Consider the following 18,622-nt stretch of genomic DNA (forward strand, 5'->3'; position numbering starts at 1 on the left):
CCTCCCCCATTTACTTCCGTGGTCATGTTTCCTCTTACGTCATTGACAGCGATCGATAGCACTTCGGCTTTGACTGCCCGTCGCTGGAAGGATACTTCGTCTTTGACAGCTGCTGGAATCTGAAGAAATCGATTATTGTTTTTTTTTTGTACAAGTGCGAAACAGGACAGTCGCGTGCAGGTTAAGGACCCCCGGCAACTTTGTGATTTTATTGGACGCAGCCCCGGAAGTAAATGGGGGAGGGAAGGTTTTTGTAGAGGGAAGAAATTTGGCGTGACAGCGCCTGGCAGATTTGGTACAGCAAGGCAACATAAGCCAGCTGAATCCTGACTGGCTAAAAACTCTAACCTAAAAACAACAGCATTGGAAGGAGCATAATATAACATAAAGATAATATAAATCATTTGAGATATTTAGGGAAAGTAAATAAAAAAATAATTGTATCTTTAATTATGATCATGATTTTTGGTTATGTTAGGCCAGCAGTGAAGGTCTTGCTGGCCCTGACGGCACACCACTGCAAAAAATCATTTAAATCGTTCAGAAATGTTTTGTAGTTTCTATATTTGTTACCCCTTTTCACAACTGCACTTGAAGTTTAATTACTATTCTAAATATTCTACAAGTCACATGGTCTGCGGGAAGTTACTTCATTCATATCCTCTGCAGGCCAAAAGTAAGTTAATTTTCTTTCTCTATTTTGAATATCTCAACTATGACTTGGGGTTTAAAATCTCACCACAGAGCTGTTACGTAAATAATTTTTTGAAGTTATTAAAAAAAATGTGTACAACTGTTATGTCAACATATTTGGATGTGGCTATATTTTATGCAAACACTTACTCCTGTTACTCAAAGGAGTCATTTTCCACTTAGGAGCCTTGTACAAAAATGAATCAAAATGGCCAAAGATGGGCCAATACACATTTTCATTACTGTAGTTAAGTATATGTATTATAAGATTTAGACTAAGACAAATTAAAGGGTATTTTGAGAGATTTGAAAGGCACAGATTCGGTAGTAATACTATACATTTTCAGAACAAAGCCTAAAAATCCCAAACAAACAAAAACAGGCCATACAAAGGTTTTTGTTTCTTATGTATTTATATGTTTTATTCAAGGAATGCCTCTCACATTTATGTACAACTTGTGTTAACAAATAAGGATGTATTTGAATACAGAATGTATTTTAATGACACATTTTTATTGGGACAGACGGCGACGGGTAAACTGAACTTTAAAGAAAAGAAGAAATTGAAAGAATACACAACAGTTTTTCATTTAACATACTTTTCCATAAACTTCTTGTGGAACTCTGAGCGAAGGGTGTCATTGATGAAGCGTTTCTCCTTCCTTGCTTTGTCCATGCCTTTAGCGCAGTTCTTGAACACAACGTCATCATCCCACCTATAGAGATGATGAAGCAATGAGTCGATGGAGACAAACACTAAAATCATTGTGATTGTTAGTCTGATGTTCATTACCTCCTTTTGACTTTGAATGGAGTTGGAGTCTGAGCCAATTGTTGTTGCTGCTGCTGCTGCTGTTGCTGTTGCTGCTGCCCTGCTAAATTAATCAATGGATTACCACTCAATATATTCTCCATGCGGATCCTCTCCTCCTCAGCCTTTTGCTCCCGCTCCTGAGATGGATACAATAAATATAGTTGCAAGAAACGAAATAGCAGTAGTAGTTTTTTTGGTCTAAAAATATATTTACGCGGCGTTCTTGCTCTTCAGCCCGCTCCTTTTTAATCTTCTCCAGCTCTGCCAGAAGAGCTGCAGTGTCATCATCATCGCTATCTTCATCAGAGTTGTCGTCCTCGTCATCCTATTTATAAACAGACATTTTTAGTGAGGCGATTTTTTGAGAATACAATGTCGGTCGGTCTTGCAGGACAAGTACGTACTTCGGTAAGAGGATCATCTGCATCAAGATTGGCTGCTGGGATCTGATCCAGTCGAGGTCTCTTAGAGGAGGACGACGAGGAGGACGAAGATGATGTGGTGTGCTCTGGTTAATAGAGAATAAATGTAAATGTGGAGCCATTAACACAATTCCAACGAAAACATCCTGTTATTTTGAACAGAGCTCTTCTCAAAGACAACCTCTAGGTCCCCTCTCTCTGGTCTTCTCTCGTACAGCTACACGCTCCCTCTCTTCCAGCTCCCTGCGGAAGTCACGGGCACGCACCTCCTCAGGAGCATCTTGGGTAGGCTGCCTGAGACGGGGAAAAAAACATGTCAGAATATTTGCTGGAAATACCACATTTAAGTATGTATACATTATTGAATTGGATTGAATTTGAATCCTTTATTGTCACAGTCACATTGTCACCAACAATTACTGTGAAAATCAGTTTAGCAACTCCACATTAAGGCAAAGCACACAAGTAAATACAACAATAGAAATATGAAATCAATACAAAAATACTAAGTCACAGTAAATAAAACGGTAGTGCAAACGTGTGCGTTTTATATCACATAAAAGTAAAAAAATCCAGCTTTTGGTAATTTCAGCTACTGACCTGTACTTGATCTTTGTATGACCTGGAAGATCTCGACTTGAATACTGTTTGGACAGTGCACTCAAATCGCCTTCCCCCTTTCCCCTTCCTCCTCTGGCCGGTTCAAACGTCGGCCTTGCAGCTGTAGTCATCGTGGATGACTCTTAAATGCACATAAATAATAACACAATATAATATCACAAGTAAATATACTAACAGGGTTGTACAATTGATGGATATATCAATTTATATTCCTAAATTTCAAGTACATTGAGCTGTCCTCGGCCAGTTGGCCTCCCAGAAGATAGGCATTGATCCTACATCAATTTAAAAGGCAATGCATCGATTTAATTGACGCTAGAACAAAGAAAACATTGGATATAAGAATGGCAGACTTCCTATGAAGGATAACAGTTTAAATGAAAAGTATGTTACATTAAGTCTGTCTGCCCGTCTGTGGCGTCATCAAAACAAAAATGAGGGACACTTTAAGTGGTTTAGAAAGGTCATACCAAACGCCACAAGACAATATCATTATTTACAACACAAAAACATTTATCCACAGCACGCTTGTAAAAGCCACAAAAAAAAACCCGACAACACATTGATATAAAGCCACAACCTAACTTTAAACCACAAAGGATGCGACGGACAAAACAGAGACGACAGCGGAGCAAGTTTAATTAAAAAAGTTATTTATGGCCCCGTTTACACTTCACACCAAATCTGATTTTTTTGCCCTCAAGTGATATAGATCAGGGGCCGTACTTATCAAGCTTCTTAGAGTGCCATTTTATACTTAAGTCCTGAGAATTTGCGAAATTTAGTCCTACTCTCAAACTTAAGAATACAAGCTTTTTATCAACGTTCTTAAGTATAAGAATCACTCCTACTCTCCACGATATTTAAGAGACCTTCAGAGGTGTCTTAAGTGGTTAGGAGTTGCCAGCAGGGGATGGCACTGAGGCGAGAGAGACGTCCGCGAACGTTCAGGGAACGGAACAATGTTTTTTTTTTTTGATGACGAGCAGCTGATCAAACGGTATCGTTTAGACAGAGCGGATATTATTTTTGTCACAGATTTAATACTTTTCGATTCCTTGTTGATTTCTGCATGTGTCTGCAGTGGGCTAGTATATATAGAGCCACCCACACCAGTTTCAAATTAGTTGCCTAATTAATGAATTGGAAAGAAAATGTTATGACAGTAGCGTATGTGTGTGGCCGTGAGGTGAGTGACGTCAGTGAGTGTGTGGGCGATAGAAGAGAGGGAGCGGTAGCGTGAGTGCCGGCGGGGACCAGTTTGTTTTGTATTATTTTGTAGTTTATTGTCAAAATATACACTCCCATTGTCCACTTAAATATTTCCAAGATATTTCTTTATTCTTAGACAACGGATTCCCTTCCGTGATTGGTCATTTCTATGGACACAGAAATGACGTCACCTAAAATTCCGTTTACGGCACATAGTAATGTCGTAATTCAGCTCTGAGTGTGACGCTTAAGATTCAGTCCTACACTTCGCTGAAAGTGTGAGTAAGACGCTTGATAACTAACTTTTAAGTGCAGCTTTCAGCGAAGAATGTATTTACTCTTAAGTCAACTCTTAGCAGACTTCTTAGGAGTAATTCTAAGAAGCTTGATAAGTACGGCCCCTGATTTGTTTACCAGTCTAAATGCTCCAAAGTGCTTCAAATCAAATTTGTCAGCATCAGATTCACGCCACATCAGGAAGTAGTACTGAATCCGATTGGAATCTGATCTTTTCAAATGTGACTTCAGTCTAAACGCAATGTGGCCTCAATGTGATTTTTCCGGCAGCTTTGGGCGAGCTATGTCAAGATGCAGTCGCCAGCGGAAATGGATAATTCAAAACCACTGCTCATAAACTGGAAATATTTGGTGGAACTTAATTTCTCATGTAATCTACTGCTAAATTCAATCTGAAGAGATATTGGTTGCACTTTATATTTGATATTACTATTGTATAACTCTTATGTTGGAAAAACAACAGCAAAAGTAGCAGGTAAAGCTACTGTTAAAATGTTGGTTACTGTACTTCTATTGAACATTTCTTAAATGCTGAAAATGAGAGCAAAACGTTTTCCTCTTGTTAATTCAACGCAAAGTGTTGGTTGAACTTTATTCAAATAAGATGAGAGTGCATTTACCATCAATTATTGTTTACTTGCTTGTTTCTATCCATAATTAACTTAAATCTAATTATCTTAGTTACAAGAAACAACAGGAGTATAAAAACTTCACTTGTAGTGTCTAGTGTTTATTTTAGTCACAATGGTTGATTTTTTGCGAAACAGTTAATTCGATTTCAACCCACTATCGTTTGGAATCGTTCTAAAAAATAATATCGTTCACGAATCACATTGGCAACCAAAAATTCTGAATCAAATCGTTAAAACGAATCGTTACACCCCTATATATTCTATGTTAGCGACCTCTCTTTGTTTATAATGTATATTTTCTGCTGGATCTACTGTCTATTTTATGCTGCAGCTGTTACATATACTGTAATATTGTACATGGTAATTGTTATATATTGTATATATCATATACAAATATAATATACTATATCAGTTTATATCGTATACTGTATATACAATATGTAAATATTACATATGTTATATTTTATATTTCTACTACAGTACATTTTTAGTCTACTTTATACCTGCATTATACTTTTTTAACTGAGCTACTGTGTGGAACAATTTCCCTTGTGGATCATTAAAGTTTGTCTAAGTCCAAGTCTATAATGACAAAGTATAAAAATGAACACGACACCAGGAGTTAAGAGTGTGAAACAGTCCACGGCATGTATATACATCCGTTGACAACAAGGTACATAACACATTCTTACATTAATAACAATTTTTGATGAGCTAAATTGTTTATAGCATTTCTGGTAAACGTGAAACATTCACTAGCTTGTGCTGCTAACGAGCTAACAAGACACACCGGGTTGAACAATGCTGCACCGGAATAAATAATATACATGTTCCCATCTACATCCTAGCACAATAACTAATACAACTTAATAATTAAAAATGGCTGAATAAAACTAACCCCAAAAAGCTGTAAACGTATAAACCTAAAGGTGATAACACTTACGACGATGCTTTGGGTCCTTAGAAAAGATGAACTTCCGTAAATGTAAACGTCACTTCCTTTCCACGGAAAAGAAGGCGCATGGACACTGTAATTCTAAGCAAATTATGTAGCTTTTCTTCAACTGTCTTGTATGACTTTCTGATAATTAGAATACAAATCACCGAGGAGGATGTTTGCTCCAAGTTAACCTTAATAAATAAATACATTTATATAAGTGTGTAGTGTGGCAGTCGAAAAGGTAGGAGGCAGAAAGTCCCACGTATAGATGAATCATGTTATTTCGTATAAAACCAATACCAGCCGTTTTTTGGAGTTTCTATTTGTGTCAGTTCTTCATAGTAACAGAAGGTTCGTGAAACTCAGGGGTGTCCAAACTTTTTCCACCAAGGGTCGCATACTGAAAAGTCAAAGTATGTGGGGGCTATTTGGAAATTGTTTTATTTTGTAAAAAAAAAAAAAAAGATAAAAAACAGACTTATTTATTTACATACAAAATGTAGGGTCAGCTTGGTGTTATGCATGAAAACATTTATTATTATTAGTTATCAGTAACAACAAAATGTTACATAGTTTTTTTCTTATTTATATTTTTTCTGTTGTTTTTATAAATCCTGTAGTAATTAATGATAGTACACTTTGTCACCCATAACACAAAGCTGACAGTAAGTTTTGTCTTTAAATATATAAGTAATGTCTGTTTTTAGCATTTCTTTTCACAAAATAACAATATATCAAAATGGCCACCGCAAAGTATGACGTTTTCGTATGCGGCCCTTGATGAAAATGTTTGGACAACTCTATATCAACATATATTCAAAAAACAGTATGATTTCTAAAGCAAGAACGTTACCCATCAATTCTTACTTAAAAAGTAAAAATAATCAAATGCAGAACTGTGTAATAATATCATGAGGAGATCCTTTATTAAATATATTAACTGTAATATGTGGCCCTCGGGGGGCAGCTATAATTGCAGTGTGGCCCTCAATGAAAACCAGTTTGACACCCCTGCCCTAATTGCTGGTGGCTAAACTTTGCTGTGAAATTCTAAATATTAGCCACTTTTGTTGAGTGTATCGAATGAGAGGCCAAACATGTACAACAAATATACATAATAAATATTGTACATAAATGCAACACACCATGGCAGAAAACTGACATATGGGGAAAACCACAAATGTAAACATGTTTACACACAGCAAAAACACTCCGCGGCGGATCCCTCGCGCAGGTATCGCGCTTTCCGGAACGGAACCGCGAAACGGACCAGCATCGGCGTCCATTTGCACTCAGGAACGTATCCGCCACGGCGGCAGGTAGCGGATCCGCCGTGGCGGCGCGCTGAATGCGCTCCGCACCCATGATCAAAGCCTTATTTCCGCAACGGACTCATAAAAACCCTGGCTCATCTGGCCGTTTTGGACCCCTTTATCTTATTTTCAAAATCCCTTCTGTTCTTGCTGTAGGATAAAATAGGAAACTAAAAAATTCACTAAGCCCTACTACAGCAATATATGCTTACATATGCACTGCCTTGTATTTTTAAACAAACAATATTGTCAATAGGCAGAAACAGAAAATGGTCAATTCACTCTATAAAGTAAATACATATAATATATATTTAAAAAGTAAATATACATATTTAATCTATTAGGCTACAACTTCAAGGAAACGCTGCTCCATGCACAGCTAACATATCAGAAAATGAATAACTGGTGAATGACAAGAAGTCCAATAAAAGGTTGTTTATTTATACATATACATCTCTATTCCTCCTGAGGAGGTGGAAGCGGGACTTGTCTCCTTGTTGCCCGATCCCCCGCCAAGTTGAACCACCTGATGGCGTGTTTGGTGACCTCAGCGTCCGTGGCTGACCTTGTCAACACATTTTTACTCACAGCACCTGTAATCAAACAAGATTACAAGACAGATACGTTTATGTTTATGGTAGGAAGCATCCATAGCCAAGTACGCTTACACAGTACAAAATATGTGATAGGTATTAAGGAGATTACATTTGAAAAAAAAAACTTGACTTAAAGTTACTGGAGGTGGTTAAAATAAGGTGCGTAAACTATGAATTTGTGATCAGGGTATAGGTGTGCAAGACATCCAAAATGTTTAAACAATATCGTTATTTGGTTCCTTGATCAGAGTACTTGTTTGGCTCTGTTGGATGACGGCGGCGGGGGGTTAGGGGCATAAATACATATCCATAACCCAACTTTGGGAGGTTGACATTGTTTTCTTATTGTATTTGTACTATCATTCTATGTTTGTATTCGTGTAGGCCAGGGGTGTCCAAAGTGCGGCCCGGGGGCCATTTGCGGCCTGCAGGTCATTTTTTAACGGCCCCAGGGCACATTTTTAAAAAATATGATCAAAATAAATAAAAAACATTAAAAGTGGTATTTAAAGACCAAACAGGTGAAATGTAACAAGAAAATGTAGCAATGTTTACACTAATCACACAAAGCTGCCATGTAGGCTGTTTCTTTCTTTAAAAAATAATAATGAATCAAAATCAATGTCATTATGAATTATTGATCTATTCAAGGCTTAAGAAGTTTACCTTCGCAATCAGCTGGTCTTGGTTGTGCTTAATAGTTTCCAGCAGGCTAAGGATGTGGATTACCTCAGGCGCTGTTGACAAACAGCAGTATAAAATTAACATGTTTCAGTGTTTATCCTCATTACTCATAATCCTGACATTAGCTATTGACCTTAGTTAATGACAAAAGTTATTGACAAAGTTTGAAGAAAATATGTGATTGCTTGTGAATTTGAACTTTTTCCAAAATTTGTGGCACAGAATGACCATCCGGTATTTGTCAGTTATTGCTCACCAGAGCAGGAAATGTTGTCGGCCATTCTTTCCCCTCGCCATGTTGGCCTGTAGGCCAGGCTGGATCCAGGCTCCTCTGTCTGCCACATGTTGAGGGCTGCTGGTGAGGGGGGTGGAGGGAGTCGAGGAGGGACTGCCGTTCCTAGTGAGGTGGGCATTGTGAGAGAGCCATCAGTTAACCATGACTGGTAATACCCAAGGGGCCTATCTATACACTAATATTTCAGAGATCAGTCCCTACCTTGTGTAACTCTCTGCATGTTTAATGCAGGTGCTGGTGAAGGCATATGAATGCATCCTTCCCCATGGTGAGGTGCTAAGGGAGATACATTGGTATTAAATGGTTGAGATCTGTTAACCATGGTTACTGGATGCTGAGATATTATTTTGGAGATCAGTCTTTACCTAGAAAGTTATCTCCAGTTGAGGAGTCGAGTTGACAAGTACTCATGACTCTTGCTGGCACTCGGCGAGACGGTGGAGCTGGGAGAACGGATACAAGGAGAGGGGAATATCTTTAGCACTAAGAATGTTAACCATATCTTTAATATTAATGTGGTGGTTTTGTTGTTTTCGATGTTAAGAGATTATTCCTTACTCTGCCTGTGCAATTGGCTTGCCAACCCCAGAGATGTGAGGTCACTATTTCCCGGGTTTTCTTCGCTATCATCTGAGTCCCCGAGACGATGGCTGTTGGGTAACCATATCATTAGGATTATTGCAATACCAAAATTGCCAAATATACATATAGTACAAGCATCTCTGGTCTATTTTTGAATGCTACCGGAAATAACCTTCCTATTACTGTAGAAACATGACAAAAACAAGACGGAACACACTTACACTGGCTTCCTGTTCCTTTTTTCTGGCAGCTCCTCATTCTCTGCCTCAGATTGCAGGTCTGAGGTGTTGCAGCCCTTTCCATATTGTTGTATTATTTTTAATGCGTCTTTGTAGTTGTCTAAAATTGAATATGTTAAAATGAACATGAGTTTCAAATTAGCTGTAGAGCTGAACAGAATATTATTATTATTGATGATGATAAATCAGGTCTCTCTCTTACAAGAGACCTGGTCAGAACATAGACACAATAGGTTATTCCAAGCATAAAGAGAAGCAACTATGACGTTATTTTTAAACAAGAAGATTATGAATTTGCATACCACAAGTTCGGACAACAGAAACGTCAAATCTTGGCCAGTTTGGCTCATGTTGCTCCTCATTTAAAGCGGCCCTTTCAATTCTGTCTGTGTTTTTATAGCTGGGCCAGAAAACCATCCTATCATCATACCATCCACTTGGGACAACCGCAATGTCCCTGTTCATTATAAATTTAATCAGATGAAAAGGCACCCTTAATGTAGAAAGAAAGAAAAGGGGTATTTATTCATCGTCAAAGGAACAACGTGAACAAAAGCATGCACAGGTGTTAGTGTATACAAATAAGCAAGTAAGATAAGCTGAGATTTTACCTGAATGGTGCCCCAAGGTGGTAAGAACTATAAGAAAGGTAAAAGTACAGGTCATAATAGTCAGAACTTCAGCTCAATCGTAAAGTAGGGTTTGAAATTATGGGTGTAGTGTATACAGAGATCAGTCCCTACCTTGTGTAACTCTCTGCATGTTTAATGCATGTGCTGGTGAAGGCATATGAATACATCCTTCCCCATGGTGAGGTGCTAAGGGAGATAAATTGGTAGTAAATGGTTGTGATCTGTTAACCATGGTTACTGGATGCTGAGATATTATTTTGGAGATCAGTCTTTACCTAGAAAGTTATCTCCAGTTGAGGAGTCGAGTTGACAAGTACTCATGACTCTTGCTGGCACTCGGCGAGACGGTGGAGCTGGGAGAAGGGATACAAGGAGAGGGGAATATCTTTAGCACTAAGAATGTTAACCATATCTTTAATATTAATCTGGTGGTTTCGTCTACAACGCTAAATATATCATGTGGTGTACCTCAGGGATCAATATAGGACCTAAATTATTCAATGTCTAGATAAATGACATTTGTAAAGTTACAAAAGATTTAAAGTTAGTATTATTTGCGGATGATACAACAGCGTTTTGTTCAGGAGAGAACACACAGAAGATAATACAAATAAATACAGAAGAAATTAACAAATTAAAAAGATGGTTTGACAAAAACAGACTATCTTTGAATCTCAGTAAAACTAAAATAATGCTATTTGGTAACAGTAGAAAAGAAAGTCAAACACAAATAGACGGAATAGAAATTGAAAGAGTAAATGAAACCAAATTTCTAGGTATAATGATTGATGATAAATTGAACTGGAAATCTCAAGTAAAAAATATACAACATAAAGTAGCAAGAAACACGTCAATAATGAATAAAGCAAAACATGTTCTAGACAAAAAATCACTTCATATTCTCTACTGTTCACTAGTGTTACATATCTGAGTTATTGTGTAGAAATATGGGGAAATAATTACAAAAGTACACTTCATTCATTAACGGTGTTACAAAAAAGATCAGTTAGAATAATATATAATGTTGGATATAGAGAACACACAAAACCTTTATTTATTGAATCAAAGATACTGAAATTCCACGACAGAGTGAATTTGCAAACAGCTAAAATTATAAACAAAGCAAACTATAACCTGCTAACCAAGAATATACAACAATTCTTCTCAAAAAAAGAGGAGAAAAATAATCTTAGAGAGAAATGTAATTTAAAACATTTGTACGCACGTACAACACTTAAGACCTTCAGTATATCAGTATGTGGAATTAAATTATGGAATGCATTAAGCAAAGCAATCAAACAATGTACTAATATGATCAATTATTTATGCTTACATGTGGAAATAATAATAATAATAATAGTAAATCAAATAATAATAATAAAAAAGGTAAATAAAGCATAAAATAGTCTCTAATAAATTAATTAAATAAAAAACAGCATATAAAATATATACATCAGCAAATAACAAAAATGTAGATCAAGAAAAAGGATCCTTAATATGTGCAGCAATTTTTCCCACTCACATCACCTCATTTTATATTTTTTTCTACAATTAACTATGCCAAAAAACACATACACATACCTTTTTTTTTAATGTAAACAAAAACAACATGGCGTCACACACAGCTAGTCCACAGTAAACAGGAACTCGAGCTCCACTAAAGAACAAATAAATAAATAATACACACTCATATTAATGGCAAAGAACGGCTGTTTCCACTCCGTTAACGTTACGTTGTTGACTGACGCAGTAACTTTAGCGACCTGGGCCTAAACAACACTGACAATAAAGTAATACGCTTTCGTTTCAAGCAGGTGGAAATATGTGGAATATCGTAGAGGCGGAGCTGTATCCTCTAGGCGGAGCCAAAACGAATGTGACAGTAACGCGGGTTGGGCGACTTGAAGGCGGATCCGTATAGCAGTCTTCTGCTATATGCTATATATAAATATAAATAAAGTTTATGAGTTTGAACATCAAATATCTTGTCTTTGTAGTGCATTCAATTGAATATGGGTTGAAAAGGATTTGCAAATCATTGTATTCCGTTTATATTTACATCTAACACAATTTCCCAACTCATATGGAAACGGGGTTTGCATATTGTTTAAGGAGTGTCAATACAATGTTGACATTTTGTTTTTCAGATTAACATGGGGTGGAATTCACAGCAAGTGGGTGTGTAGGATCCTAGTGGTACCTACATCAACATCACAATGCTTGACTCACACTCACATAACTGACCTGACCGGGTGAGAACACACACACGTTATTATTTCATATGTAGGGTGGTGGAGAGGCTTGTTAAAAAATCACAATTGCTTTAATTTCACAGTATTAATAATCTGAGCAAAGTAATTGGTGTGGGCACATCTCCAGAGAGATTGATCACACAAGATTAAATACTGAGGGCAGATTAAAATGTTAACAAAATGAGAGAAGCAAGCATGTGTAAGAAGAAATGAGAGTAACGTAACATCAACTTTGTCCTGAGATGCACACACAACCTCAACTCACATACAACTTGTAATTATCTTTTCTCTGAAACATTATGTTAATAAGAAGAATGAGTTGTTTTCATATTTTGGTGCAAACCTTAAAAATCTAATCTTACCAGGGTGAACACGTGAGGATTTCTGAAGCATGTCCAAAAGTAATCTTTGTCGACAGGCCTGTTAAGTATGCATAAGTATGTGTGTGTGTGTGTGTTCCAGATGTTGAGAGAGACCAGGTCTTTCTTACCACCAAGGTGCGAACCTCCTTTAAGGACGATGTCAGCTGGATCACCAAAAGCAAAAAGGCATGCTACCCTTGAGGAAAACATCAGTAGAAGAGGACGCAAAATAAAATACAAGCGACATACCATCTTTTTCTCTCGTTTTGATCAGCGAGTCTGCTCTTCACAGTTTCTCTGCAGGTTCTGACTCAGCCTTTCTACCTTCAAGGGTGCTCCTGATTTTTGGAATTGCATTTGACTTAAATCTTTACGTCTTTTCCATCCAAACTCCGACCAAAATCCTTATTTTTTAAAAGTCAGAATGATTAAAATGGTTGCTGAAAATGATACCCCTCTCGCTTGGTCAGTCTCGTTTTGTGCAAGTTAATTATACTTTCCTGATATTCTCCTTATTTGGAAATGTATGCAGACTGACTCCTTCTTTAGTTGTATTGCAACCACCTGCAACAATGCACCTGGCAGACATTTGATAATTCCTTCAAATTGTGCATGTAAATATTGTGATTCAGGATGAAGATGGTACCGAAACACATGTAATGCATCTGGAATGTATTCACAGTGCTTAACTTTTCCCCTAGTTTGTTATGTTACATTACAGCCCTATTCCCAAAATGGAATACATGAGTGTTTGTATACACACAATACCCAAAATGACAATGTGAAATTAAATTAGCAAATTAATTAATACATTTATTCTGTAGGTGACGAGCAGACGTCCACATTTTGGAGCATTCACACGTTTTGGAGCCGAAAGTGAATACTCCAAAATGTGCTAAGCATTGTTAGAAAAGAAGCTTAAAGTCACTATTGTGTCTATTTTGGGGGAGGCAGGATTTTACCTGGAGACATACTTTTTTAGGTCCAGAACCGCCAATGTTGTGAGAATTACAGTGTGCTTTTCATGAAAGAGAACATTTTTAACCCTGTGGCTTTCTTGCACACTGGAAGAGAGAAACAGGCTAATTGGGAGAAGGAAGTCAGAATAATGACACCACTACAAGGCTTAGTTGCATAGGAAAACATATTATTTTCACATGTTCATTGATGATGGCCACAAACAGCTTAGACCAGAGCTATTCAACTGAATTGTTGTAGGAGCCACATTTGCAGAAAGCTACAGACCGGGTTACCAGATTTATCCCTTTACTATTATCAGAACCAACATTTTCTGTAGTGAACATTTGTCTTTGGGCTATTTATTTTATCCGAGTTACAAATTTCAGGACAAAATATCCTTGTTATGTAAAATGCAAGTGCCCACTACAGGCCTACAGATGGTAAAAATGTCAATGCTAGGATATGCCAATGTGCTTACACTGTTCCATGTTCTCTATCCAACAGAAGCGTTAAAGTGTTTTAAGAAATGTGCTGCAAAAAAAAAAAGTCTCCCACGTTTTGAACTGAGTAAATAGCCCTAGTTTAGACCAAACTTGTGACCAATGTTCATCAGCATTTCTCCCATTTCTGACCTTTTTACAATGTTCTATTTCACCACCATGCATGATGGTTTTTCTTTGTCGCACTGACATCAGAAGAGCTTTACCCTTGGGAGACATTATGTGATGAAGGGCAAAAAGTGAACTAATAACAACCAAATCAAAGTTGTCTGCCATTTCCCCACAACTATACATATTCTTTTTCCGCACACAAGTAAATAGTTCTCTCTGTGGTTTTGTACAGCACAGTGCAGTTTGCCCCGGTTTTCGAACACAAAAAATATTCATTGTAAATTCACAGCAAATTACTGGCTAATAATTGCATTACTTTCACAGTAAAATGTATAGTAATTTACTGTGGACCAAATCTACAGTTATTTACTGTAACTGCAATGAGATCTTAGTTAATTACTATAACATTACAAGCATATGCTGTAATTTCAAAATTATAAATTATAGTTAATTATAATAAAGTTACAAGTATGTGCTGCAACGTCAGATAAGTTGTTTTTACAGTTAATTACGGTTACAATGTTACAATGCAGAATTACAGTGTATGCAGTCCTGTTAGCCAAACGTTGGGTCTAATAAACTAGTCGGTTTACCCGTGTATCATTCTGCAGAATCGATTGTCCCCCCCTCAAAAAAATCGGATGGGGCAAAAGAATGCTGCGAGTGCAGCACTTTGATAAAGAAGGTGAGGAACACTGTTGAATTCAAAACAGAAAAAGTTGTAACAAAGTATGCAGGTGCATTTATGCTGCTCCCCCCTGCCCTCCTCCCACTCTGTCTTTGCTAACATGAGCCTTTAATAACGGTAAAAGTTAAGTCAAATGTTAATTTTAGTTGCCAGTCATACACATTTTGCATTGTTTTCTGTATGTAAAACTATAATTATTCTCCATAAGATGTGATTTGGAACAGATTTATTGAATTTACATGATTTCTCATAGAAAAAGGTAATGAGGTATTACTGTAATAATAATTCACCGCTTATAATATCAATTTAAGCTTTTCTGTCTACCAGGGGCATCGCCATAAGTGTTTTCAAAGAGGAATATTTTTAATCAGATGAAAAATGTGGGAGAAGAAGGCAGACAAAAATATGGCAGAATAATATTTAGAATATTAATGTGTGAATGCTGGAATACAGAGATTGTTAAATTAGGGAGAGGATCCAGGAGCATGGAGACCTCGGACAACATGCTGCCCTGATGCTGCTCCCTCTGTAGGGTCCACGCTGTGTGGTGACAATAAACAGGCTTCATTCGCCGCAAAGTGGCTCACAGGGTAAATGCCACATTTCTTAAAACTTTCCTTGACTATCTTGACCCCCTCATCCTCTTCAACCACCCGATAAGCCTCCTTGAACACACCCGTAAAGTCCTTCTTGGTGACTGCAAAGAGAGTAGCGTTGGCGGCATTCGAGTCACCTAAGAGCGCTGAAAAACGCTGCTTGACGAGTGAACACAGGCCGGTATCGAGGGGCTGCAGGTTGTGCAAGCAATGAGGCGGCAGGCACAGAAGGAGGACGTCTTCCTTTCGAGCTGCCTCCACCACCTCCAGGTTCACGGGCGACTTGTGTCCGTCGAAAATGAGCAGCAGCGGACGCTCCTTGGGCGCGTACGCAAGGAAGTGTCGGAGGAACCACTTCTTGAAAAGGTCGGAGGTGACGCATCCCGAGTCTGACCATCCATAAAGGGCGTGTGGTGGTCCTTGTGTCTTGTAACAAACCCCTCCCGGGTATGCTTTGGAAAAGACAATAAACGGGGGAATGTCCTTCCCGGCGGCATTAAAGCAAGCCAGGACAGAGATGTAGTCCCTGGACGTTGGTGTTGATTTGTGAAGAAGCACCCTTTTACGAGCCAGATGAAAATCCATCTCGCTGCAGGTCCACATCTGGCGAGGCTTGTCTCCTAATGCATGAGCTTCCACCACAGTTTCCAACAAGTGGAAAAAATGATCCACTGTTTCTTTCCTGACATGAACTGTTCGCCCACGGATGATACCATCAGCGAGTTGAATGCTAATATTCTTTTCTTGTCGTTTTCTAAAATTGAGCCACCAGGTTTGGCCCAGATTAGAAAAGGCGACCCTCCTGTGTTGACGCTTGTAAATGGAAGATGCAAAAGACACCAGCTGCTGCTTAGTAAGTGGGAACCCATGCTTGGACATGTATAAAGAGAACTCCACCAACAGTTCCTCATCAGAGGATGTTATAAGCTGAGCAGGACCGCTGCGGCTACCCGGTGTCACTCGTCCACTGACCCGGTCACCCAGGGATGACTTTGGGACGCCAAACTGCTTTGCAGCCTGTCTTACAGTGCATCTACGAGACTTCACCTCAATCAGTGCACGTTCCATAGCCTCCTCTGTCCATTTCTTCTTCTTCTTTCTTCCAACTTTCTCAAGATGGTTTCTTGATGGCATCTGTCTAAGAGTACAAAAACACACATGTCACAAAACAAGCTATTGTCCTCTACTACTACTACTACAAAGACAGCAAGTACTCACTAGCGTTGTGTGATATAGACAGTAAACATTATAAAATAATATATATGTGGCTGAAGAAAGAGCTTTTAATACTATTGTTGTATTGTATAAGGCATGTTGATGGCAGATTCTAGCTCTGCCCTGCAAATTTGAATGCATCATCAACGAAATGTAGCGTTTTCGCTAGCGGCTCACGTTCCTCCACAGTGCAAAGTCACTTCTAAGTCAGCAATCCTCGCTTCTGTGGCGGCCAAAAAACTGTTTACTACAAGTATTATTTTACTTGAGGACGAGGATTAGCTTAACATGATAAACTACAGACCGTAAGATAACCGAAGGATTAGTTCTTGAATGTAAACAAAGGTGGTTGGACCAATACACATTTCGACAGTGATGATACCAAGTATAGAATCAGTATATGGTCACTACTACAGTGGTTACAGTGTTATGTTTTATTATCCAAAAACATTTTGATGTTTTTGTTATGTTTTACACACTCAGGAATAAGTCCCTGGACGCAGGAGGATTTTAAGAGCAAACAACAGAAGATTTAAATCAGTGCTAAATCATTTCAAATATTTAATTGATATTGTTACATCGCCATTCTGTGTTTATAATTGTGATAAAAATGGAATAATTTACTGAATTTTAAGTATCAGTAACACGTGTAGTGTCACAAAACTAATGGAAAATATTGAAACAACAGAATAATAAGTTCTTACAACATTTTAACAGAAGTGTAGCTAGAACCATGTTATAACAGAAAGTTATCAGCTATCAACAGTAAATGATCAAGTAGATTGATAATAGTTTTGACAAAATAATACACAATACAGGAAATGACACGTTACAGCATACAGCTAATTTAGGAGCCTTTGTAAAAACTTTGTAAATGGTACTATTATGATTTATATGCCAAACAATATATCGTTATATATGGCTATCGCAGGAGGATGCAATATATATCGCGATATATATTTTGGGCCATATTGACAATCTATAATACACACTTGATTTTTAACATTCTTTGACATTTGCCCACACAAATAAACTGGCACAGAATAAGCATTTCGTGTACTTTACAGGTCAAATTACAACAAAGTATACTTTTTGACAAACAGTAACAACCAAGAACTTACTAATGTTTTGCGGTCAGTGAGTAGGAAAAACAGGACTGAAGATCAGCTTATTTCCGCCATTGTTTGCGTATATAACTACAACTAAGCATCCCACGACGGCTCCAGAACGTACACAAAATATAAAAAAACAGTACTTACTCCTGTTGCTTCATAAACCCAAATTATATTTAATTAATTAATCATAACTTCAATTAGCGATCGTACTGACAGTACAGTTGTTAGCTTGGCCAGTGTCGCTGCTAACCTGGAAGTTAAACAAGTACCTTTCAAAATAAAACCCACATACGGCTGCTGCTAACCTAGAAGTTAAACAAGTACCTTTCAAAATAAAACCTACATACAGCTGCTGCTAATCTAAAAGTTAAACAAGTGCCTTTCAAAACTCAAACATAGTGCTTCTTCTTCTTCTAAACTAAATATATAATGATGACAAAGAAAAACAAAAAAGTTATGAATGTATAACGAGGGCATACTTGCCAACCTTGAGACCTCCAATTTCGGGGTGGGGTGGGGTGGGGGGGGAAATCTCTGCCGCTAAAAACGGGAGGGTTGGCAAGTATGAACGAGGGGCTTTCTTTTTTATTTCTTTCACACTTTTCATGTTTTTTAAATTTTCTCTTTCCTTTATTTGTGGTAATTTTAATATCATGATTACTGGATGAAAAATCTAGCGAAGATAATTTTATGTAGATCTTGTTTATTTTTATATTTTGACCATTTTGAAATCAGATAATTAAATAACACTGATGGCCAACAGAAGATTACAAACAAAACATACATACTATTTCAATTTACAAAACAGTAGTCGTACAATCATGAAAAATAACATTATTATTGTTTACATT

The 18,622-nt window shown here is 37.6% G+C and overlaps 3 protein-coding genes across 7 annotated transcripts; all 3 read right to left on the minus strand.

The window, feature by feature from the left end:
* Positions 1–1,098: 1,098 nt before the first annotated feature.
* cwc15 (CWC15 spliceosome associated protein homolog) lies at positions 1,099–5,784 on the minus strand. Its single transcript, XM_062046377.1, has 7 exons — positions 5,635–5,784; positions 2,530–2,671; positions 2,111–2,223; positions 1,912–2,015; positions 1,722–1,832; positions 1,487–1,644; positions 1,099–1,409 (listed from the first exon to the last, which is right to left on the minus strand). Exons 2-7 carry the CDS (start codon positions 2,658–2,660, stop codon positions 1,280–1,282), a joined length of 747 nt encoding a protein of 248 aa, XP_061902361.1. The 5' UTR covers positions 2,661–2,671; positions 5,635–5,784; the 3' UTR covers positions 1,099–1,279.
* Positions 5,785–7,384: 1,600 nt separating this feature from the next.
* LOC133649719 (uncharacterized) lies at positions 7,385–11,619 on the minus strand. 4 transcript variants are annotated; one of them, XM_062046374.1, is made up of 12 exons: positions 11,554–11,609; positions 10,248–10,325; positions 10,084–10,158; positions 9,952–9,978; positions 9,643–9,833; positions 9,323–9,440; positions 9,078–9,169; positions 8,885–8,962; positions 8,721–8,795; positions 8,481–8,621; positions 8,207–8,277; positions 7,435–7,537 (listed from the first exon to the last, which is right to left on the minus strand). In XM_062046374.1, the coding sequence occupies exons 3-12, from the start codon at positions 10,137–10,139 to the stop codon at positions 7,529–7,531; spliced, it is 858 nt and encodes a 285-aa protein (XP_061902358.1). In that variant the 5' UTR covers positions 10,140–10,158; positions 10,248–10,325; positions 11,554–11,609; the 3' UTR covers positions 7,435–7,528. The 4 variants fall into 4 exon arrangements, with proteins under 4 accessions (XP_061902357.1, XP_061902359.1, XP_061902360.1 ...); XM_062046373.1 differs by lacking the exon at positions 8,207–8,277 and having other exon boundaries at positions 7,385–7,537; positions 11,554–11,618; XM_062046375.1 differs by lacking the exons at positions 8,207–8,277; positions 8,721–8,795 and having other exon boundaries at positions 7,385–7,537; positions 11,554–11,619.
* A 2,139-nt stretch (positions 11,620–13,758) lies between these two features.
* Positions 13,759–18,037, minus strand: LOC133649721 (uncharacterized). Of its 2 annotated transcripts, none has more exons than XM_062046378.1 (2): positions 17,916–18,037; positions 13,759–16,579 (listed from the first exon to the last, which is right to left on the minus strand). In XM_062046378.1, exons 1-2 carry the CDS (start codon positions 17,927–17,929, stop codon positions 15,310–15,312), a joined length of 1,284 nt encoding a protein of 427 aa, XP_061902362.1. In that variant the 5' UTR covers positions 17,930–18,037; the 3' UTR covers positions 13,759–15,309. The 2 variants fall into 2 exon arrangements, with proteins under 2 accessions (XP_061902362.1, XP_061902363.1); XM_062046379.1 differs by having other exon boundaries at positions 17,778–18,010.
* Positions 18,038–18,622: the final 585 nt, after the last annotated feature.

This window comes from Entelurus aequoreus, linkage group LG05, assembly GCF_033978785.1.
Source record: "Entelurus aequoreus isolate RoL-2023_Sb linkage group LG05, RoL_Eaeq_v1.1, whole genome shotgun sequence".
NCBI classification, from domain to species: Eukaryota; Metazoa; Chordata; class Actinopteri; order Syngnathiformes; family Syngnathidae; genus Entelurus; species Entelurus aequoreus.